This window comes from Rattus norvegicus, chromosome 2, assembly GCF_021556685.1.
Source record: "Rattus norvegicus strain SHRSP/BbbUtx chromosome 2, alternate assembly SHRSP_T2T, whole genome shotgun sequence".
Lineage (NCBI taxonomy): Eukaryota > Metazoa > Chordata > Mammalia > Rodentia > Muridae > Rattus > Rattus norvegicus.
Window position 1 is genome coordinate 37,336,111 of NC_141535.1, and position 24,270 is coordinate 37,360,380.

Below are 24,270 nucleotides of genomic sequence, written 5' to 3' on the forward strand. Positions count from 1 at the left end.
GCCTGCCCTACATGTGACCCATACATATACAGCCACCAAACTAGATAAGATGGATGAAGCAAAGAAGTGCAGGCTGACAGGAGCCGGATGTAGATCGCTCCTGAGAGACACACCCAGAATACAGCAAATACATAGGCGAATGCCAGCAGCAAACCACTGAACTGAGAACGAGACCCCAGATGAAGGAATCAGAGAAAGGACTGAAAGAGCTTGAAGGGGCTCGAGGCCCCATATGAACAATAATGCCAACCAACCAGAGCTTCCAGGGACTAAGCCACTACCCAAAGACTATACATGGACTGACCCTGGGCTCCAACTGCATAGGTAGCAATAAATAGCCTAGTAAGAGCACCAGTGGAAAGGGAAGCCCTTGGTTCTGCCAAGGCTGAACCCCCCAGTATATGGGATTGTTTGGGGGGGCTATATTGGGGGAGGTGGATGGGGAGGGGAACAGCCATATAGAAGGGGAGGAGGAAGGGTTAGGGGGCTGATGGACTGGAAACCAGGAAAAGGAATAACATTTGAAATGTAAATAAGAAATACCCAACTTAATAAAAATGGAAGGAAAAAAAGAAATATATCTAATAAAAATATTAATTAGAAAAAAAAGGAATTGTCAACTTGTTTAGAGATAGAAGTTTGCCAAAGGGGTTGCAACCCACAGGTTGAGAACCGCTGCTATAGTAGATGAGGAAATATGTTTGAATGAATGGTTCAAGTAACAGTTTGCACTTGTGTATAAGGCCCTCACTCACGGAGAGGATTTGGAAAAGGTTTCAGTCAACCACTGCATTAAGAGACATGTAAAGGAAAAGATTTGTGACATAGGAAGAAGTCTTGTTTTCTCACTATGAAGAGCAGACACGTAGTTCTTAATGTTTGTGACTTATGGACATGGGGAAGTCCGGAGTTATTTGTGCAATAACCCTTTCCTGTAGGCATATATTCTTAACACTGTGAAAATAGTTGATCTACTCCACTGCCAACTTGCTCCACAAAGACACGTTCTTGTGGTCCACTAATAATATAAAAGTTCCCTTTCAAAGACTACACCCAGTAAGCTTCCACATTCCAGAGCTTAGCAGAATCTTATCACGGCTGAAGGGGGCCAAGAATAGGAAAGAATAGATGAATAAGCCTATCCCTAATAAAAGAAGAAAAGGTTAGCCAAGAAAAGCAAACATTGATTTAAGCTCTTAAAGACCTTAGGGAAAAGATAAAAGTACTTCCCTTTACATTGACTGTTGACGGCGCTTCATAACTGAGAGCGTTTTCCTAAATGTGTATTTTACACATATGCACATTTACTTCAAGAGTTTCTTCACACTTTCTTGTATTTAAATTGTTGTTAGTTAATATTTGTTTTATTTCCAGTGTACTCCAAAATGTGGTTCAGGATTCAAGCATCGGATTGTTCTGTGCAAGAGCAGTGACCTTTCTAAAACGTTCCCAGCTGCGCAATGTCCAGAGGAGAGCAAGCCTCCTGCTCGCATCCGCTGTAGTCTGGGCCGCTGCCCTCCTCCCCGCTGGGTGACAGGAGACTGGGGCCAGGTAAGGCAGCCAGATGTGGGCTCATTTGAGATACAAACCGAGTTTTTTGATTTGATCATTGTGGAGGCTTAAGAGAGGAGTAAGAATTAACTCATAGGAATCCTAAGTATGAGATGGATCTACCTGTGAGACTACACGGGCCCTGGGGACCAGCTGTGGACACGTCGTCACTTAGGCACATTCCCCCACATCTGTGAACAGGCCACTCTGCTGCCAGCATTATTGCTCTGGTGACCATTTGGGGGTTTTGAGACAGGTCCAAAACTTTTTGTATGCCACACTGGCTTCAAACGCACAATCCTCCTGTCTCAAGCTATTACTAACAGGAGTAATAGGTGTGCACTACCATCCAACCCCCATAAATCCCAAGTTCACCTGTCCTCTGGATCCTACCATTTCAAGTTCAGTGTCAAATGGACTCAATGAACAGAGCTGTAAATAAGCCACAGCACTGGACCCCTAGTCCTCAACTGACTCCGTGAAGACCAGTGCCTTAGCTTTCAGCTTTCCTTTCATAAGGTATATAATTCCTCCTAACCTCACAGGGAAGCTTGTGGGGACTTAATTAAAATACCCATGGGATTGATAAGATAAAAGATTAATAATACTTATAATTCAAATTACTTTTCTCTGATGTATACTGTGAGTTAGGAAGCAATAAGTAGGACTTTTAACATGTGTCTTATAAATTATATCAAACTATTTTATCTAAGTATGAGATAGATCTACCTGTGCATTAGACATCCCACTGCTAATATTGTATTTTTCTTTTTTAATAATAAAAATAATCACTTAATTGTTGTAAGTGATGGGGGTGCTAGAGATCAAACGCAGGTCATGAGTTTGGGTGGCTACTGTCCTTACCCATTGAGGCTTTCTGCTGGCCCAGTTCCTATTTTCATTCTTTCCTTCATTCCTTCATCCTTATATATGCTGTTAATTTGTGCTGTCTTGCTATCGGCCATGTTCAATTCTATAAAAAAGCACAAAGTAGCTATAATGCCTATATTAATAAAATTTAGTCATTATACAGTATATACATATATACATATTTCAAAATGTGAGACCATTCATAATAAATGAATACAATTCTATCAAGTAAAAAATTACTTAAAAGAAGACCAAATTGGTATATTTTATGTAGTAGGGAAATTAAGCACTGTTCTTCCAAATATCAAAGAAAAAATCTGTTAAGCCACGTTAAGAAAATAATACACAGCCATGAATGGCCACTCCTATCCATAATGCCAGCATTTGAGAGACTAAGGCAGGAGGCTCTTGAGATCAAGGCCAACCTGTACTATACACTGTGACTCTCTTTTATAATAATAATGTCACAGAAAGTAAGTTGCCAGTAGCTGACAAGTGGCTCAGTAGGTAAATTGCTTGCTGTGTAAGCATGAGAGCCTAAGTTCTGATCCCCAGCACCCACGTAAAGAGGCACATGCAGTAGTATGTGTCTGTAACCTCAACACTGAAAAACTCTTGTTGCTTGCTGATCAGCCATCTAGCTGACTCAGTGAGCTACAGGTTCAATGAAAGATACTGTGTCATAAAATAAGGAAGAGAGCTGAGCTACTGAGGAAGATTTCCAACATCAACTTCTGGCATCCACATGCACATGCACATACTTATGTGTACATATACACATACATCGCACAACACACATATACCACACACAAGGAAGAAATGGATTTCTAGGTAGCCCGTTCTCATGGAATAGAGCAGCACTCCTTTTGTGTTTTCCCTGGAAGATGGCCAGTATCCAGACAGTATATGGAGACACTGCTGTGTCCAGGCCTATGGGAATAAGTGTGATCATAAGATAACCCAAGTTCCGCATCTCTGCAGAATCATCTAGTTTAATTCACAAATTCTCAAGTGGACTCTGCTTGATAAGATTAGGCATTCCACTGCTAATATTGCATTATTAACAAAATGCTTCACTGGGAGTTTAATGGTACATAACTGACATTGTGATGTGTACATGCACACATATGCCTGAGCATGTAGAAGTCCTAGGGCAACTCTGGAGTCAGTTCTCTCCTTCTACCTTTATGTGGATTCCAAAGATAGAACTCAGGTCACCAGGCTTGTGGGTAAGAGCTTTGCTCACTGAGCCACCCCATGCATCCCTGCCTCACTTCTTCTATGAGATAGCCTCCTTACTCTCTTCTTAATTCTGCCAAACTTGTTTGGAATAGTTATGGCAGCCCAAGAAATTGCCATCCCTTGTCTTCTGAGTACTATCTGGCTTCTGTTTTCTAGAACAACAATTCAATTCTTGAGTTTTGAAACCAATTCCATAGTAAAATGAACGAGTCATATGCCTCTCAATAATGATTGCATAGGGTCTTTAAAAGTTAATGTGTACAATAATTAAAAATAATACCTTTTTATCTGATAAACACTGAAAATCAGTATTTTTTTCAATATCTTTGAATTTAGTGCTCTGCTCAGTGCGGCCTTGGACAGCAGATGCGCACTGTCCAGTGCCTCTCCTATACTGGACAGGCATCTGTTGACTGCCCAGAAGCTGTTCGGCCTCCATCCATGCAGCAGTGTGACAGCAAATGTGATAGCACCCCTCTCTCCAGTACTGAAGGTGGGTACCTCAGAAAAGCCTGACTCCGACTCACCGCTACAGTCCCAACACCTGAAGAGTCCCCTGACTCACACTTAGGGTATAGTATGTTACAAGAGTTTGTGAAAGCTGTTGTATGACCTGCCTATAACCAGGAACCCTTTTTTTTTTCTTTATTGGATTTCTTTTTATTTATTTACATTTGAAATGTTATCCTCTTTCCCAGTTTCCCCTTCAGAAACCTGCTATCCCATCCCCCTACCCCTGTTTCTCTGAGGGTGCTCCCTCACCCACCCACCCACTTCCTCCCACCTCCCCACCCTGGCATTCTCTTACACTGGAGCATCAAGCCTTCACAGGACCACAGGCTTCTCCTCCCATTGGTGCCCAACAAGGCCATCCTCTGCTACATTCACAGCTGGAGTCTTGGGTCTGTCCCTGTGGACTCTTTGGATGGTGGTTTAGTCCCTGGGAGCTCTGGTTGGTTGGTATTGTTGTTCTTATGGGGTTGCAAACCCCTTCAGCTCCTTCAATCCTTTCTCTAACTCCCCTGCTGGGGACAGTTCAATGGTTGGCTGTGAGCATCCACCTCTGTATTTGTCATGCTGTGGCAGAGCCTCTCAGGAGACAGCTATATCAGGCTGCTGTCGGCATGCACTTCTTGGCATCAGCAATATTGTCTGGGTTTAGTGGCTGTATATATGTGGGCTGGATCCCCAGGTGGGGCAGGCTCTGGATGGTCTTTCCTTCAGTCTGTGCTCCACACTTTGTGCAAGAAACCTGTTTTCTCCTGATTGTTTCATTATAAGTTTATCATTAAGTCACTCAACATCTGGAAAGAAATTGACATGTCTTTAAAATGACATGTCAGAGTGGCTTCTCTAAGGTCATCTCTAACTTAGTGTTCTGGTTTGCCAGAACTCTGGAAATGCTTTCTATGATGAGTCCATTCTTATAAGACACGGTGGGACACGCCTTTAATCCCGGCACTCAGGAGGCAGAGGAAAGCAGATCTCTTGAGTTTGAGGCCACCCTGATCTAAGCAGTAGATTCCAATACAGCCAGCACTCTGTAGAGAGACTTGTCTCAAAACACCAGAAAATGAAAGACAAATTCAGAGTTCTTGTGATACATATAAAGAAAGCATATGTTTAAAGATGTGCTTTAAATACCAGTTTCTCATTGTAGAGAAGTAAAAAAATTATTCTATGAAGGCTAATAAAGGAGAGCAAGGGTCTTTATACTTTGAAATTTCTTCCTTTTTCTTTTACACTGAGAAATCCTTTTATCAGCAGATGCTAGCCAAAAATCCTGAATTTTATCATTTAAGTAAAAGTACTTTGTCCATGTAGCTGTCATTCAAAATATCTTGAATGGTACTATATGTGAGATTTTAGAAGTTACCCAGAATATTAAAATACTATAGCACAGTCAGGAATTTCAGGCTCCCACCTTATATCAAATATATGCACAGGCTCACAAACGGCGTCTGAAGCCATGGATAACTATATAAACTACACAGAGTCCTAGTTATATGGCTCTGCTCTTAAAACGCACATAAAGGAACAAAAGATTATGAAGTCCAATAATTTTCTAATGAAAACGAAATGGTTATTCGCCTCTTCAAAAGATGTCTGCTCCTTTAGTTTGCTCTACCTCGTTTGAAGAATGTGCTTAAAAATATGTTCATGGTTTTAAAGTTTCTTTAGGATTTTATTTGGAGAAGCATAATCTTGTGTGGTATGTACAGAGACCTTGCAGTCTCTGGCCATATCTGTCTGTTATTTAAGACACCACACAATGCATTTGTTGTAATGTATGTTACATTTTAAGAATAGCGTAGCCATATCCCACATTAATTTAGCATTATGTTTTTAATTTGCACACCTATAGCTCATCTACTCTGTTGGTGTTCCTACAGTAAGGTGTATCCTACAAACATAACTTCCCATGTCCTGGAAATACTTCAAACTGTAGAGCGAAACAGAAGCTGTCTCCTTGAAAATAGATGTCTAAAAGTGATCTCTCTTCTATGAGACTAGTGCAAACAACTTTGACTCATTGTAAGCTATTAGCAACCCATCTTTTAGGTTTAGGAGGTCTTTCTTTTACTTCAGAATTGGAAGATGCAAGGCTAAATGGGAAAGAAGATGTAATTAATCCCTTAAACTACTCTGTATATTTGATCCTTTAATTCTATTTGATATAAATATGTAATCTTTCTGTATTATATATCTGTATATCTACAATCTGTGTAATAATCTCTTGTGACATATTATTACTGACAAAAAAAAAAAAAGAAAGAAAGAAAAAAAGGCCGTACCCTCAACACGGGCACAAGAAGTGATGGTATTAGCCCAGATTACAAGTCTAGGAAGTAGTAGACTCACAAGGCAGGATTTGAACTCAGATTTGGTGGAGCTTTGAAGCATGTTTAATTTCCCTGTATTTACATGGTATTCATTTTTGCTGAGAAGGCGTTTTTCTATAGAACCTATGCTGGCCGGGTATTAATGATCTTAATGCCTCAGTCTTCCAAACTAGAATTATAGAAGTATGCCTCCACTCCCAGGTTTGTTTGTTTTGTTTTGTTTTTTGTTTGTTTGTTTGTTCTAATTTAAAAGGAAAAGTAGATGTGCTGTGCAAAGTGGTTTATGTAGGTTCTAAGGGAGATCCAACGAAGACCAATGACTTCACCGTTTTGGATCAAGCATCTTGCACAGACTGAGTGGTCTGTGAGCCAGCTATAATGTATTATTGGAGCATTCCAAGGTATAGTCAGAAAGCATTATTTGACCCAAATCAAAGTTGTCATCAACAAAGAAAATGGAAAGGCGTATGTCAAGAGAGGGTTTTTACACAAACATAATGACTTGGTTTTGGAGATCAAATTGAAGAAATAGGATGGACTTCTTAGGAAAAATCTGAAGGACCAGTTTCTAGTTAATAATGCAGAGTTGAAAGAACTAAGCTATGGATCGAGTCAGGCTCCCTTGACTCTCAGGAAGAGGCCGGTGGAAGGCAGTTCAGTTCTGCCACTTCAGAGCAGGTGAGGGGAGCTCTCTCGGGATCTAAAATGCTGCCCATGCCTTCAGACTTCTGTGGATAAAATGGTCTGTAGTTAAAACCTTAAGAACTGTTTTAACTATCCAGGTAATGGTCACTCACCTACTCAATATTTTATTGTAAAAACAATAAAGTTTCAAATGCACAACAAAGTTGAAAGATGGCTTCAGGGAACACCAGCGATTGCTTTGATACTTCAGGAAACTTGCATTACTTTAGATCTAATCCATCCTTCAAGGTGATAAGGGTTTGGGGTTTTCGTTTGCTTGTTTTGTTTACAATACTCTTTATATATACCTTGCACACTGTCTTCTCTCATTTCTACCTCCTTACATTTCTGCTTGCTCCCCTCCCCCACAAACCTCTCCACATACATGTCTATTTGTTTTGTTTTGTGGCCCACTGAGATTAATCAGGGCCATATGTGTAACCGTGGGTTTGGAACTATCCGCTGGAGCCTGGTGAGCTCAGCAGACGGCACATAGCTATAGACAGTGTTTTTAGAAAACACACTCCATTCATTCTGCCATTAATCCATTTACTTTGCCAGACACCAAGACTAGGGAACCACAAAGCTCTGTCCACAAAGAAAGCGTAATTTAGTAGGGTGGGCAGTATTTCAGCAGAGACATAAAGAAGCTCTTCAAGTGCACAGGGATGCAATGAATGAACCGACCATTCACTGCATAGTGAGCAGGGTCTGGGCACTGGTTTGCCAACCGTTTACCAAGAATACGCTGGAATGTGGGATATCCCTGCCTCAGACAAGTAAGTACAGTCATAATGGAGTTGGAGTAAGATAAATAAACACACACACACACACACACACACACACAGAAATTTTTAAAATGGAGGGATGTCTAAGCCAGTCAGAGACAATAAGAGAAAGCAGAAGCAGGGCATCAAGACATTAAAATGGCAAAAGGAGATAGGAGACGGGAAAGGGTGGTGCAGTTTGCTGTGTCCAACATCTGCTTTTGTTCTCTCTGAAAGCCTTCAGTGAAAGGTTAAAACTTCATAGGCAAGCCCCTGACAGGCCTGACAGGCTGCCACTGCGAGGTAACACATCACCGCCAAGCATGAATCATACACAGACCAGGTCCCACAGCATTTAAAATGCAAATTTTCCAAGTGCACATGGGTCTAGCCCACTCAAGCTCCCCTGAAATTAAATTCTGTCTCCTAATGCCATCTTATCCGTTGTTCATGCCATTTCACGTTTCCTCACGTTTATACGGGAAATCTCTTTAGCTTCTTAGTAGCACAAGGCACTCTGTCGTCTAGTATTTGTTGCTGGCAGATAGTGATTCATGGTGTCCCATGAGCTAGTAGTTAGTCCAGAAAGCTGTGGGTAGTAGCATTGGTCTACCAGCTTGAGATGTCACATGGTGGCTTTGCTGGGTCTCAGTTTCCCTCAGACACACTTGTCTGAGAAAGTCTAACCAGCTCCACACATCTCCTAACAAAATTTATGTAACAAATAGCCACAGAATTTAGTCCTTAATATGGAATCTGCTGTATGAAAATCAGTAAGAAGGACAAGAAATGTCATTTGACAACTTAAGTTTAAAGGAGATAAGGAAGGCAGGATTTCTATTTTCCATCATCACTTCAAGGAGCTACTAACCCACTTGGCATTCCCTGCATATTCCTGTCACTTGAGTTGGGATTACACCATCTTGAATGTGGGTCGCATCCAGGGGGTCATACTGAGGGGAGAAAGAAGAGAAAGAAGGGAAGCAAAGCAGATGGCGGTCATCTACATTAACTTGGAACCAGAGTAGAGTGGGGACTTGTTAGTTCATCCCTCGCTGCCCAAATGCATCAAGTGTCATGTGAAAGTCCTCTCATACCAGCTCCTGAACTGCATGTCTATGCACTTCTTAGCTCTCATTCATTGGTGGGCTCTCCATTGCCATGGACAAGTTATCAGAAGCTGATCATAGTTTTCTAATCCAAAAGATAAACCTTAGATGCTCAACCTATAACTCCATTTGCTGTATATACTCTTGTGAGTCTTTCAAGGGAATGCAGTCTGTCTGTATTCATTCTGCCTGCACTGTATGGTGCTAAATGCACCAGCTTGTTCTTGAAAACATCTTTCCCTGTGTATTCTAACTCATCCCATGATAAAATAGACAAGACCTATAATGTTTGATGCAATTAGTGCCAGAGCACTACCACTTGAGGAGCTGGTCTTGTATTGCACGGACCAAATCAAGCTTTAAAGTTGTAATGACTGGATCTAAGTGTATCCTAAATCCATAGCCTCTGTTTAATTTTTGAAAGCATATCTTCTAGGTCAAAGTTTTGAAAGATTAATATAAAACACCTGAAAGAAACTCATTAGCACATCAATGAAAAGTTTGTCTATATATTTCTTATGAACTTTGTTATTTAAAGCTACCAAGGTATCTCCAGAATATGTGGCAGGTTACTTACAATTCTAGTGGGTCTAGTTTATATGAAGAGTTTGTGAGCACTGCCTAAGTTACTCTCCCTGTAATACTGTATGACATTTATCTTCAGGGAGAGAGTAGGGTATAAAAAGAAGTGAGATTAAATGTTTTCTAGTATCTACATGGCAGGGCCTCTCACTCAGAGTACAAAAACAATAGAGAGAATGTTTTCCTCCCAAGAGCACTCTTAGCCAGTACATGATGATATAGAAGACAAAGTCAGATGCCCTCATCTAAAACTCTGTGACCCTTGACTCAAATTCCACTGCTAAAAGGCAACAGAAGACTGGCCCAGTGCTAGTACATTGCTTAATGGAGAAATTGAGATAGTAGAGACCAAGTCTTTAAACAGGCCAAATGCAGAGAACCATCTCCTCCACTAAACGTGAGTAGTCTATTTTAATAACCTCCACTAGAGCACTGAAGAGCACTCAGAAACTAAAGCATTTCTTTTGTGATTTTTTTTTTACTTCAGTGGGAAAATGTGATTTTTCTTCCCACAAAAGTCTGCCTTACTATGATATGATCAGGCCATATGGTAGATTTTTTAAAAGAGGAAACTCCAAACTCCATAATAGCTGGATTAGTTTACATTTCCAGCTATACCACCCTGGGTATTTAACAAAAGGATTCCTAGTCAGCATATCACAGCAATACTCGTACATCCATGCTTAATGCGGAAACTCACAATAGCTAAGTGTGGACCCACCCTAGGTCTCCAACAGCAGAGGAATCGATTTTAAAAATATTTTTTAGATATAGAGAGAAGAACAAGCATGGCAGGAAATGGATGTATCTGGAGATAACCACAGTGAGTGAATTAAACCAATCTCAGAAAGACCAATATCATGTTTTCTCCCACTTGTGGGTTATACATTTTAAATAGATACGTGAAGTCATTTATATTATATAACATGAAAATAGATGCAAAACCTTCTAGGAAGGCAAAGGGGACCAACAGGAAAGGATAGGAAAGGAGGGGAGGTAGCAGGGTGTGTGTTAAATGCACAGGACATAGTTACATGAGGTGGTCTTGCGTGGCACAATCTGGACAGCAAATACGCAGTAAGTTAGCTGTACGACACATTAGCTCAAGATTAGAAGACAAACTGTTTCATAATTTTAATATATTTTAAGGATGAGGCAGACTATTAGTCATCAAATGCTTACTAATGTAACTACAATCAGAAAAGGCTAGGAGGAATAACTCAGTCTATCCTGAATGTCTGGGACCTGGAAACATCTCTTTTCTCCCAGGCGTCTCTTCCCTTCTCTAAGAAGGTAGATCAAACTCTCAAAAGTTATGAGACCTGGCCATGATATCCTCCAGCCCGGCAACCAACTGTGTCAGCTCAAATAGAGACCCTCACTTTCAGTGCCAACATTGCCTCCAAAACAAGAGTGGCTTTTCCAGCCCACCCACCTGAGGTTCACCCAGCGTGAGCTCTAAGCTTAGCTCTGCTGTCCACAGAAAGCTGACATGTAACAGACTTAAAAGGATCAAACATAAAGGTGTGAAACTGCCTAAGGTTATGCCTCACACGAAGGAAGTGCCTGATAAGTTACACTGTTTAATTAATGCTGTTACAAAAATAAGCTTTTGTGGAGTTAAAAGACTGAGTAAATAAAAGACTAGTTGTGGCTGAGCTTTGGTGAATATGCTTTCGCCAATCCAAAGTGTAATGAACTGCTTGTTCTAGTCACACCAGATCCTAGAAGGTAAAACCAAAAGTAGGAACTGGATCTTCCACATGGCCCTGTTTAGGAGCTCCACACCTCAACAACGCTCTGCATAGTCTATATCTCATCAAGGCCTGAACTGAGTCCCAGCAGTCCTCGTCCTCGTCCTAGTCCTCGGAGCTTGCCCAGGTCTTTCCCAGCTGCTGGCCATTGGCCCCGTGCTCTGCCCACACTATTTAATAGTGTTCTGCTAATCCTCTGTCTGCATCCATATAGAGATCTTGCTGTGCTCATCTGACAGTTCTCAGAGGAATGATACATGACAGTGTTGTTAGAAGCAGGGAGGGCTACCCAGCGGTGGCTAGCTGAGCTGGATGCCTTGGCCTGTGCTCCTCACGGTATGCATCACCTCATGTATGCTTCACCAAATGGGCGGGGCTTCTGCTCTTCCTTTCTGAGCTTTAGAGCTGTGAACGTTAGAAGAGGCTGAGCCTGAGTTCACTGCAATCTCGCTGACTTCACACCTTCCCACCCTTGTGTGCTTACTCGCAATCAGTTCCCACCTCTCTAAGCTTGATCCTGCTTCTAGGACCTGATGATTTTCTGCTTCCAAAGAAGTTAGTTGAGAACTAACTTAGCAGTTTGGGGAGGGACACCTAGGCTAATACCCACTTGCATCCCACCCCTGTGGATTAGATATAGTTCATGGCCACCACTTGCAGGAGAAATTCCAGATTCCAGTACCTACCCATGGAAAAATCCTCCACTATTTATACTGAGTGGGTAGAAAAAGAAGATTCCACTTTATTCACTATACATTTTTAAAATCTATTCACAAAGTCTAAATCAAAGGGTTAAAAAGGTCTGTATTTACTCATATTTTGCTTGACTCAATTTTCCCAATCTAAGATATCTTCCAAAAATGGAGTCATGATTCTTCCAATAAAGCTGTGACCCAAAGAATATTGCCCTCTCTTCGGTCTCAAAGCTGATTTGTGTCTCTGGGGGCAATATTTCCTCAGTAGTAATTGAAGTGCTGTATTTTCACCGAGAAGGTTACCACGTGTCCTCTTGCTTTCTCCCTAAAATCAGGCAGAAGGGCACTAATTCCTAACCGTGGGTGACAGCAGCAGCGGTTCTCTCTCCTGCACTTACTGCTCTCCACTCTGCAGAAGAGGATGCACAGGAGGCTCTGTCATCTGAGCTCCTTCTTCAGTGCAACTTTAAATGGGACATTTTTGGGCCCCTCATTAACACCTTTCAACCCAAACAAATTCACTGAGATTCCTAATACAACATTTTCCAATCAAATTTCTAACTATTCCTCCCTTTTGTATTGACTCTTGAGTGGGGGTGTTGACAGCACTCAAGTAAAACAGCAGAGTTTATATTCTTAGACGACTTGAGGGTTCCTATTTCAGATTGGAAGGAAAAGAGCTTTTAAAGCAGGAGCATAAGACTGTACCTCACTCTTTAAGAAGAGCTAGCAGCACTCTCCTTAGTTTATACTCATTTTTCATGTCCATGCAGATTTGAAACCAGGACAGAACAAACGAACACCAAAAGTTACGTTACATTGAATTATTCCTGGGTCGCCATGAGTCTGAATTGCCTGAAGTGGTTTTCTTGGGATAGCTCAGTATAATCAGGTAGAGGAATGTGGAAATTTAAGCAACTGTGTTCTCAAATATTTTTAAATCCCCAAATAAAATAACCATAATACTAAAGAGGAGTCACCTTTGCAGTAGTAGATTGTACTGATGGAAGAGGAAGGCGTGGCCCCTGTCAATCGAAGTTCTCAGCCTCACCATTGCCACCAGCCCTGGGGGAGGAGGGGGTCTTTCACTCCTTCACCTCTGGTTGCAAGAGCTGCACACTGCAGCTGTGGCTGTTCTAACGCTGGTGAGAAAATACACACAGGAGCAAAGAAGGCCGTATCTGTAGCTCACTTCCAGATTAAAAAGGACATTTCTATGTTTCCAAAGCCCATAGAGGGCTGCCCTTGGAGGCCAGCCCCTCACAGCTCTCCTCCTTATGATGGAGTTGCTGAGTCCAGACACTGTCCGCACCTTTGCGTGCAGCGTGACTGAAAGACATGTGGACTTTGGGATCAGACAGTGCGACTCAGGTTTGATTCTGGATAACCTTACACATTAAATAAAACAACCCTTGAGAAAGAAGCAATAAAAACACTGTAAGAAAAATGACTCGTGTTTCCAAGATGTCTAAAGCGATCACTCATCCCAACAAATGGTAATTCTTTCAAGACACAGTGGGCATGCACCACACTTATAAAACTCTGGAAGAAAAGCCTTGCATTTTTTTTAAAACTGTGTTAAAATATACCAAAAGAATGTTTCTGGTAGGCTGTTCCAGACAGTGTGTTTAAAAACAAAAACAAAATTAAAAAAATAAAAAAAGAAGTCACAGGGACACGCAAGACAGGGTGGATTGGCCAGTGGGGTCTTCCCTGCTCGCTGGCAGGCTCATCAGCTCGCTGACGTGACTCTGATTGTTTCCCACTTTCTGCCTCTGTTTGTTAGAGTGCAAAGATGTGAACAAAGTGGCATATTGCCCACTGGTGCTGAAGTTCAAGTTCTGCAGCCGCGCATACTTCAGACAGATGTGTTGTAAGACCTGCCAAGGACACTGACCCGCAGAGAGCCAGACAGTCCTGTCATTTCATCATGGAAACCCGTCCGTCAACGAGAGCCACCCAGAGGAAGCGGATGGATGTTCTTACAAAAGCATTACCCTGTGGAAAATGTAACCACTGGTCAGCCCCAGCTGACAGGATTTCAATATTATTTTAACTTCTGTGAAGTGGGATTTATTGATCCAAAGTGCTGGACACGGTATCAGGAGGGAGATCTGAGAGATCCAAACAACACAGGAAACTCACTTACTGTGGAACGTTTGTGTTCTTTCGAGTAAATCTAACAGCCTGTTTACCTCCTTGGACCATTAAGATAATTTTTATTATGGACTTAGCAATGACACTGAATCCATTTGTATTTAAGACTGTTTAAAATGTAGTTATTATGACTTGGTTAACTATGAAAGTAGAAGAGAGTCAGAATTCTTAAGTCATAGCTTAAAAATATTTACTACCCTTTATCGCACCACAATAGCACCAAACTTAAATTATAAAATGGGCTTTAAACTGTAATTTAAGAAACAACTATAAATCAAAAGTAATGAAAGTTTGTATTATTTTTCTCTGTCCCACTTACTTTCCTTAGGAGTAACCCCTGTTCTGAACACTGCTGTGAGCCCTGTATAAACTCCAGTAACAGTGAGGGCTTGGCTTGAAGCCGCGCAGCCATTGCTGCAGCTGCGCATGTCTATAAACTCAGTGGCCAGCTTGCCGTCGTGCAAGTGAAGCTGAGATTTCCATTAAAACTTTAAGAGAGAAACATTTCAATTTCATGCAGAAGCCAGACCTAGGCTATGGCAGAGACTGAAGCACCATGCCCTTTGCAGCCATCACGTGGGGTGCCGTACTCGAGTCACCCGGACTCCTTAGTGTTTACATCCCCACCAGCCACAGATCAGCTTCTGCCCTACTGGGCTGTTGCATGCATGGTAAGCTCATGGCGACAATGCCATGGGAAAGATAAGCTCGCTCAGTAACAGCCACTTGCTGACAGCACGATGGGTTCCAGATGTCCCTTCTTTGATATGGTAGAAGGGCATTTATTTATATGAGAGCAAGTGTATACGTGTGTGTATGTGTGTGTGTGTGCAGACACTCCTGAGTGGGGGAAACAGGTGAGTTTGCTTGCATATAAATGTGCTGTTTCTGTGAGTTTTAAAGTCGGGGAGGATAACAACCAAAGAAGAAAAGCTCCACGAAGAGAGATCACAATATAAATTTAAAAGTCACTTGACCACATCATTTTTACAGATAGTCTCAATGGCAATTAAATGTGAAACCCAGTTTCCTGGGCGTGTCAGGTTCTAAAAATCACACTTTACTGAACTGAAATGACTAGCCTGGGTCTTCCCATCTCCAAGCTTCACAAGTTGCCATCAAAAGATTCGACAAGTAGATTTTTAAGGGTACTTGCTTACGCTAATACTTCGTACTTGAACATTTGTAATTTGTAGTAGGTTGTTGGTGAATGTGCTTTCTGTCGAGCACACCTCCTTAGTCCTTCACATGTGTGCCCCATACACACAGCATCGTCTAAAACAAACTAAACACCTACATGGTAACAAAGAGAATATTTTCATTTAAGAGCATGTCTCACTTATCTACCACTGTGCTCTGAAGATAGATTTTGGTGTGTCACCTATGTGGTGACCTTAGAAAGGCTGTCACCAAAGGCCTCCTCGGCTTCTTACTTGCTATGTACAGTTGGCCTGGATGCTAGCCCACAGTCCAGTGTGACCAGCCATATCTCATTCCCTGCTTCTTCCTCAGTATCATCCCCACGTTTTCCAGAGGAGGCCAACACCTCCATATAACTGCCCTGAGAAGACCAGCCTGAGTGCCATCACCGCCATTCCAGTAAAGTAAGGCAACACATGGGAGCCTGGCCCAGACTTGAATTTCCTTGGTCCTTTTCAAAGGACAGTTAACTTGGTGCTAATGTGCCTGGTAAAATATAGGAAGACTGGCGATCGCCGAGGCAGTTTACACATAGGCTTGCTATCCAGATCTGATATTTTTTAATCAACTTTAATACTAACTCATGCTTATATTCCAAGAAGATTTCCTACAGTACTTGTAGAAAGCTGTATTTACCTCACTTGGAAGCTAACACCGCAAGGGCTGACTCCCAGGTACTGTGCTTAGCTAGGATAAGAGATCAGCCTGAGCTCTCCACAGGAAGTGCATTGGCATTGCTGACAGGCTACTGCCAGGGGCAGCACAGCCTTCCTTCTGTGGGGGAAGCAAAGCATGGGTATAACAGGATTCAACATTCTCAAGGAGACCCTGAACTTAATCCTGAGCAGGTTACACAGAGCAGAGAGCATCTTCCATAGCACAGCACACCACCACTGCTACTGCAGCCATCTCTGTCCTACAAGGTGGCAGGGATCAGCAGCGGAGGCCGGGCTGCCTTGGCAAGCACTCCAAGTGTTATGAGCTGTATTGACTACTTAGGGTACCAGGGTACCCATGGTTAGGAGCAGTGTCTGCCACTGGCATAAAGGCCTCCCAAAAAAAGGAATGTTAAATATACCCAAATGATTGAACCCCTAAAGGCAGGTATGACTTCCCAATAGTCCATTTAATTAGGAATTTATGTATTTGAGTGAATGTCTTATAGGTATCGTTAATAATACAGAACAAAATTACCTTTGTATTATTGTGACTAGTTGTTGCTTATTATTTTATACTCGGTATTAATGTGGTACACTGTTACTATTTTTGCTTTTGTAAATTATATTCTAATTTATTGCCATGTTTCCTAACACCTGTCCTTTATTCATTCTCCTGCTCGTAATGGAAATGAAAGTCATTGCAACACTTGATGGAGTGAAATTTCATACCAGGCACAGATGTTTTTTAACATAGATAATTCAGTAAATAATAAAATCTTCAGCTTGTAAAAGTGATGCAGATGAAGTTGTCTGTTTCCTAAAATGATTGCCTTGATCTTGTAGCAGTAAGTGCTTGTCCCTGAGAGTACCAGATATCTATAGTCCAAATTTACTCAAGCACTGCATGATGGAGGGCTTTGCCATACTCTCATCATGGCCTCCGGGATTGCATCTGGCCAAGTGTCATAGCTCTAATAAATGCAAAGGCTTCAGGCTTTCCACTGGGCTGCCCCTGCTAGCCGCCTACCAGCATACTTTTCAAAAGGCTTGAAAGGAATCCATGGCCACTGCCACACACCTTCATTCAACAATGGACATTTCCATCCTTTGTTCTTTTCCTCCCCTACAAATTATCCATTTTATTAAAGATATAGATGCTTCACCACGGAAAGAGAACTGAACAGTGAACTCATACTGGACAAATTTTTCTATGATGATTCCACTGGGCACATAGAAACATAATGGGAACACTTTTCATCTTCAGACATTCCCTTTCAGACTGAAGGCCATACAGAAGCATAAAATGTTTCCATAGTAGCAACTTCATCTGTCAACTAAGAAGACATAAATGACTAAATCAACTAAGAAGACATAAATGACTAAATCAACTAAGAAGACATAAATGACTGAACACAACGATGTTTTATTCTACCAACACTTGTCCCATACATACGCGTGCAATATTGCACATAAAATAAGTCAGATTGGACCAGGCATGGTAGTATTTATTTATTATCACAGCACTTGTTAGGTTGGGTCATGAGGTCAGTCTTTGCTATGTATCAAGACCCTTTCTCAGAATAACCCATCAATCAACCAATCAGTAAGACTGAGCAAAATGAAATAATTATGTAGTCTTGGGAAAGTCTTCCCCTAGGCTAGCCTAGGTCCCAAACATGAAAACATTATGAACATTCAATTTATAAAGAGTGTAAGGGAACTGACCATTTAACCACAAAGCATAATCTTGCTAGGAAGAAGAGACACCAAGATGTTCATTGACTTAAACTCCTGCAACTTATATCTGTACTTTGCTTTCAAGCGTCCAGTGAGATGTTTTCTTTCCTTCTGAGGCATCTGGTATGATGCTATCCTGCTATGGTGCTGACTCTCAGAAGATCCTCCTACTCTCTAGGGAGCAATATTCCAACCCCAAAGCCATTATAGGCCAAAAGGCAGGGTATTTGCACAAGTGAATTAAGAACAAAGTTACATATTAACCTTGGTAACAAAAATGTGAATTTGAATGTCTGGCATACAATTAATTCTTTTAAAAGGAAAAAGAAATTCAGATGGTGGCTCACAACCATCTGTAATGGAATCAAATGCCTTCTTCTGGTGTGTCTGAAGACAGTTATAGTGTACTCATATAAATAAAAATAAATCTTAAAAAAATGAAATGTAATTCAGAAAGAAAAATATATCTTAGCCCAGGAGAATTGGAAATTCTAATAAGTGATCACAGTACACACACCAAATCAGTTCCTGGCCAGAGAGTGACAGATAATCTACACTTAGAATTTGCTTTTTGAAAAAGTTTTATTGATTCTGTTAATTTCACATCATGCACCACACTCCCCCATCCCTCCATATCTGCCCTCTGCCCTTGCAACCTAACCCTCCACACAAAGCAGTAAATAAATTAAATTCTTAAAATCTCACTGGAAGCTATGGTGTATAACACCGGTACACCCTTTTTCCCAAACAGCTTTACTTGCAGAAGTTTATTGCAATGACTCCTTGGTCTGGTCCGAGGCCTCTGGCTTCTGCTACACTCTTAATACTGGATCCTCACTGGGGCTCTTCTCAGATATGCTGTTGTATCCCTAGGTCATGACTGCAATTGGGAGAACAGCTGCATCAAACCTGGACAGGGCAGTAGAGCTGGCCCCAAGGACAAGGGAGTGAGAATGGAAGAGATCACCCCAACCCTAACCAGAGCAGCCCTGGAGAGTTGGCCCTGATTCTGTGAGCACCTGAGAGCCAGTCCTACTCTGCAGCAGTAGAGCTGGCCCCACCCCTTGCCTGGGCAAAGCAAGAGAACTGTCAGCTAAACCGCACAGCCATCACTCAGGCCCAATCCAGGACTCTGAGTTGGCCCACCTTTACATCTACCCCATTTATGATTTGATTCCTCCAGAATCAAAGCTGCACTTGGATTTTAATTTTTCCATTTGAACACATTCGATAACTTAACATAGGGCTTCAAAGTAGTTTTGTGCTTCAGATTTCAAGTCTCAAACTTAAGCTCAAAAGCAAAGTAGTCTTGTCTCTCTCTCTCAGAGGGTTACTTCATCCACCCATCTCCTACATTTCTTCCATAGAGGAGTCTCCCACAGTCTAAGGCCAGAAATGGGGCTCTGTCTAGGGAAGGCTCTTCTTAGTGAGGGAAGCCACATTAATACCTGTGTTGATTTCTGGTTCATGCCTTCCCCTAGCCTATTGAAAGCTCTGACCTACACAAGTCTTAGCTGGTTTTCACCACAATGTCCTCTTTTCACCATATGTCATAAGGCCCTGCACTGTCTGATATCTTTGGTTCCGAACATTGTTTTTCATCCCATCATAGCAGAGCATTGAGTCTGACCAGGTAGATTTCATCTGTCTGCGCCTTATTACTTCTGAAAACCAATCTTCTTGGTGCTAGTCAGCTATAAAACCTGAAAGAAACAACTCATAAGAAAAACAAACTTTTCTTGACCCATTGTCTTAGTAGCTAACTTGCTCCTTTGGAGCCAGGGGAAAGCAATGTGCCCGGTAGAGGGAAGAGATGCTCACTCAAAGCAGCCCAGGGGCAGAAAGAGAGGCCCAGCCTGTGACTCAGCAAGGACAATTGTGGGTAGAAGGTCACCCTATGGGTTCACATTGCTGTGCACACAGCGAACTGCTGCTGGCACCACAGATACCCCAAACAAAGACAGCAGTAGGAAATGCTTGTCTAGATCATCTCAGGAGTAGGGCATTCAGTCACCCCTTTATCTAACTCAGATGTACTTATCACTCATGTCCTACGGCAAGTACGTATATATACCCCCTCGCTGGACAGGATACAGCAGAACCCAGCAGACAATACTATCAAGCATCCAGTCACTGTCAACTGAGTTTGTTGTTAAGAATCACAGGACCGGTGAGAGGATTGTTCCTTCTTTGGCATCTTGTTGACATCTGGGATGGAAAGTTGGGGAGGGTACACAGAGGTCAAAATCAACTGACTCACTAGGCCTGAAGAAATACAATCCTCATTCCTAGAAGACAGTAGGAAGGGCCTCAAGGCCCAAGGATGTGTTTCTGCCTTCCACCTTGATGTGAGTGCTAGATGTCAGGATGGAAACCCAATGTCTGATGACAAAAGAAGTGAGGGCCCATGTGGTTTGTAAGCACATCTGTAGTTAACATTTGTGGGAAAGTAGATCAGAGCCAGCCTAGGACAAAAGATATCTGCCCCAGCCATGAAGAGTACACTCACCTTCCTGAGAAAGCCTTGCTATAAATCATGGAGCCCTCCCTTTCCTGACAGCCCCCACACCTTTCCCAAACACACCAAATGACCTAGCTGACCTATTTCAACATAGCTGGAACCCAGTGGTTCTTAGGTTGGCTTCAGTATACAGTTTAAGGAAGATACTGGGTTTTTCTCTATTTCAATCAGACTAGGGCTGTTGAGACTTGAAAACTTAGGTCATCAGGTTGCCGCCAGTGAGAACATTCTTGACCTTCTGTGGTAGGTCCACAGAGTGGAACCAGGTGTTCTTTCAGCTCATGCCAGAATGTGCTGGCCGCCCAACTGGCCTCCTGCCTCCACCCCATGATGGACTTTGTCTGGCCCCCTACCAAACAGCTGTTCGGAGAGCCACAGGTGGCCGCCCACGTTCATGCCCGGCCAGCAGCTACACTGGCCTGACTCAACCTGGCAAGATATGTGGCTCTGCCCCTTTGCCCCAGCTCCTCACCCATCTGCTGAGGAACCTGGCAAGCCAGTGCTTGGTTAAATACACTCACAAATCCATTTGTGGCTCAAAGGTAATCAAATTACACTGTATGCTCTTCCTCTTGCCCTATCATCAGGATAGGTATGTTTAAAAATCAAATTAGTCCGATGTAAGTGAGTAGAACTTTAGTTCCTATTTGCTGTATTATTGATAGATTTTTTAAAATCACCTCCTGGTGATATCCACAGTTAAAATGAAAACAAAAGACAACACCATCCCCAATTTCAAAAACTGGTATTAGAGAGACCGTCCTAAGGATGTAAATGATAGTGATGGACAAGAGTATATTGGGCAGGCAGTACCCACAGAGATGGCTAAACTGTGTGCTCTGAGTCAAGGAGAATGGGCAGAAAAGTAGTCACAGCCAAACTAGTGGGAACTAGAAATAATTTGGCTCCTGGTTTTAAACTTTACTACATAAGAAGCTAGTAAGATGTCTCATCAGAGAAAGGCATTTGCAGTCAAGCCTGACCACCTAAGTTGGATTCCAAGACACATGTGACTGAAGGAGAGACTGAACTAAGTTATCCTTTTCCCTCAACACACACACACACACACACACACACACACACACACACACACACACACACACACCTTTTATAACACAAAGCAGCAAAAGGAAACATTTTATTTTGAGATTTAAAAGAGAACTAATCTTGACAAACGAAGATGCAATAGAAAAAAATATAGGACAGCATTCCATTTCAGTAGAGTTCCCATGTTAAACAATAACAGAGTAATAGTGTGGGAACGGGGGCTGGGGGAGTGAGCACAACAGAGAGCAACATGATAAATCCCAGGAATCAGACTCCAGAGACCCGCGTCAGGGTGCAGATCTGAGTTTATTGCGCAGCGCATATACAGTGTTGGAGCCAATTTCAAGCCCCTAAATCCTCAGCCAATCGTATCTCACCACACCATCACTGTGGCCCAATGAAAGCCCTGCCTGATGAGGTAACTCAGGAGTGGGGGCAAAGGGTGGAGTACTGTCGCCTGGTAGGACTTCCGAGAAGAAGGGTGTGAGGGAAGCAGCCTCAGTTCCTTTGTGCTGTTTCACCAGTGTGCTGGGAACCATCTTAGACCTTCTGCTGTGCGCAGATCAGGACTCTTCGCATGTAGCCGCAGGAGCCTGTGGCAACTCGCTCTCCATCCCGCTCTATCCTTCTCAAGGTTGACCTCCATATCCCCCACAGCGTGGACCTGCAATGCTGGATGCAGGTCAAGAAGATGCTGCTACCAGTGAAAGGGGAAGCCCTGGGTCCTGCTAAGACTGAACCCCCAGTGAACTAGATTGTTGGGGGGAGGGCAACAAGGGGGGGAGGATGGGGAGGGGAACACCCATAAAAAAAGGGAGGGGGAGGGGGATGTTTGCCTGGAAACCGGGAAAGGGAATAACACTCGAAATGTATATAAGAAATACTCAAGTTAATAAAAAAAAAAAAAAGAAGAAGATGCTGTTACCTGACTCATCGATGTGCTTAAAGCCGACATCTCCACCATGGGAGAGCCCCACGGAAGAGAAGTGATAGGACCACGGTTTCAATCCCACGTTTAACCTCAATTGCAGAAACGATTTGTACAAACTATCCCCTATCTCTGTCTTTCAAGATTACCATGTCAGACCCCAACTCTTCAAATGACTTTTGTTCACTCCCATGTCACCTTAGAGATCTCTCTGTGCTCATTTTAGCACTAGAATAGAAATTCAGATCCACTTAAAATTTGCTTCTTTAGACTATCTCCCAAAATAGAATAGGTTGACTTTTGAAAAAGAAAAGAAAAAAAATCAAACTAAGTCAATGTCAAATCTAGTGAGTAATTTGCATATAATAATGTTGGTCAAAAATAGTTTATGTGCTGTGCAAATTAATATTGCAAAAGAAACTTCAATTGTGCTCTGAATGGGTGACAAGTTCCAAAGGTTCAAAGGTTTTATATTTCAATATAAAAATGACAGTGTTTTTGTCTAAAAGTGACTGACATCGCTTCTTAATTAAATGTAAAATTCAGAGGCTTCAACGGCTTGTAAATGTCTTGCCCTTTGCACTTCTAAAGCAAGTGAGAGCCTGAGTCACCTAACAGGTGTCATCTGTCTGGTAAAGAAATATCTCTGGCCAGGCTGAGGATTGAGTCACCCTGAAGACCAGAAACCAAGCCTCTTCCCTGGACCTGGAAATTAGCAAACAGCTCTGGAGGAAACACTTTCCTTTGGGAGGGGCCAGTAAAGCAAGTTCTGTCAGCGGTGCGCAGCTGCACTGGTGTGGGGTTCTGCACAGACGCTCCCCAGCACAGAAGGATGAATGGACCCTGTTCGGTAGCTCCAACGTCATTCTGTTTTCTTATGGCAAGTCTGAAACGAGCCTACAAAAGCAGAGTAACGACTTCCTAGGAGTGAGGGTTCCCCTCTTGGCCTCCTTTAAAGGTGAATCGACAAATACCTAACCCCTGGGAAGGCTGCCATTCTTGAATGCTGAGTCTTTCAAAGGGTAAGGACTCTTTTACCCACCTTCAACTCTGAGTTTTCAGCCTAGGTTTTTATTAAAACACGTGTGCATACGTATTAAGACAACAATTAAACACTGCTTCCCAACATTTTTTTGTCTGAAAATTGCCTGTGAATCCATACTGTGTTTTTTTCATAGTATACATATGTATTTTCCCCCTCGCAAAATAGCCGGATCGTTTTGAATGTCCTTCCTCTCTTTAAGCAGCCCTTTTAGAAGCTCCCTGAGCAGCCCGGAATTTCTTTTTCATAATAACCAGTGTCAGCAATGGCCCTTTTAGAGCTGTTGTCTGGATCTAAAAGAGAACTTCATTTTTAAGTCTTATTTATATTATTTTAATTATGTGTGTGGGGGAGGTGAAAGCAAGTGCCCACTGAGTCAGAGGTGTGCGATCCTTCTGCCGCTGGGGTTGCATGCAGTCGTAAGCTGCCTAATGTGGATGCTAGGAATTGAGCTCAGGTCCTTGGGAAGATCAGTGTGTGTTCTTACCACTGAGTCATCTCTCCAGCCCAGGAAAATTTATTTTAAAACTATTGTTGGGAGGACATGGTGGCCTACTCCAGTAATCCTTGAAGGCCAAGGCAGGAAGATTGCTAATTCAAGGCTAGTCACTTCTAGGCTAGCCATGTTGTTATAAATAATATAAATAAAAATCTATACACCAATCCACGCTCTCCCCAGCACTGCAGAGCCACATGGCATCTGTGGGGTATTTTCATCTCAGTTAGCCGTACTCGTCAGACTCTCTGGCCCAGACCCCTCAAAATGTCTCCACCTGATTGGCCAAGCTCCCAATCTCTCTTCCATATTGCCGTCCGCTACTCTCTGGACCCTGGGGCCATCTCACTGCCATGGCTAGCCCCATCAGTGGCCATTCATCTAGT

General features: G+C 42.4%; 1 protein-coding gene across 15 annotated transcripts in view; it reads left to right on the top strand.

Annotated features, from left to right (window-relative positions):
- Positions 1-16,914, top strand: part of Adamts6 (ADAM metallopeptidase with thrombospondin type 1 motif, 6) — a 219,777-nt gene extending 202,863 nt beyond the window's left edge. For all 15 annotated transcript variants that reach the window (XR_015665162.1, XM_087625925.1, XM_087625915.1 and 12 more), the window contains 3 exon segments: positions 1,375-1,551; positions 4,000-4,156; positions 13,884-16,914. Coding sequence is in view for 14 of the 15 variants with exons in the window: in XM_087625925.1 (XP_087482051.1) it covers positions 1,375-1,551; positions 4,000-4,156; positions 13,884-13,993 (444 nt within the window). In the remaining variant the exon portion in view is untranslated.
- Positions 16,915-24,270: the final 7,356 nt, after the last annotated feature.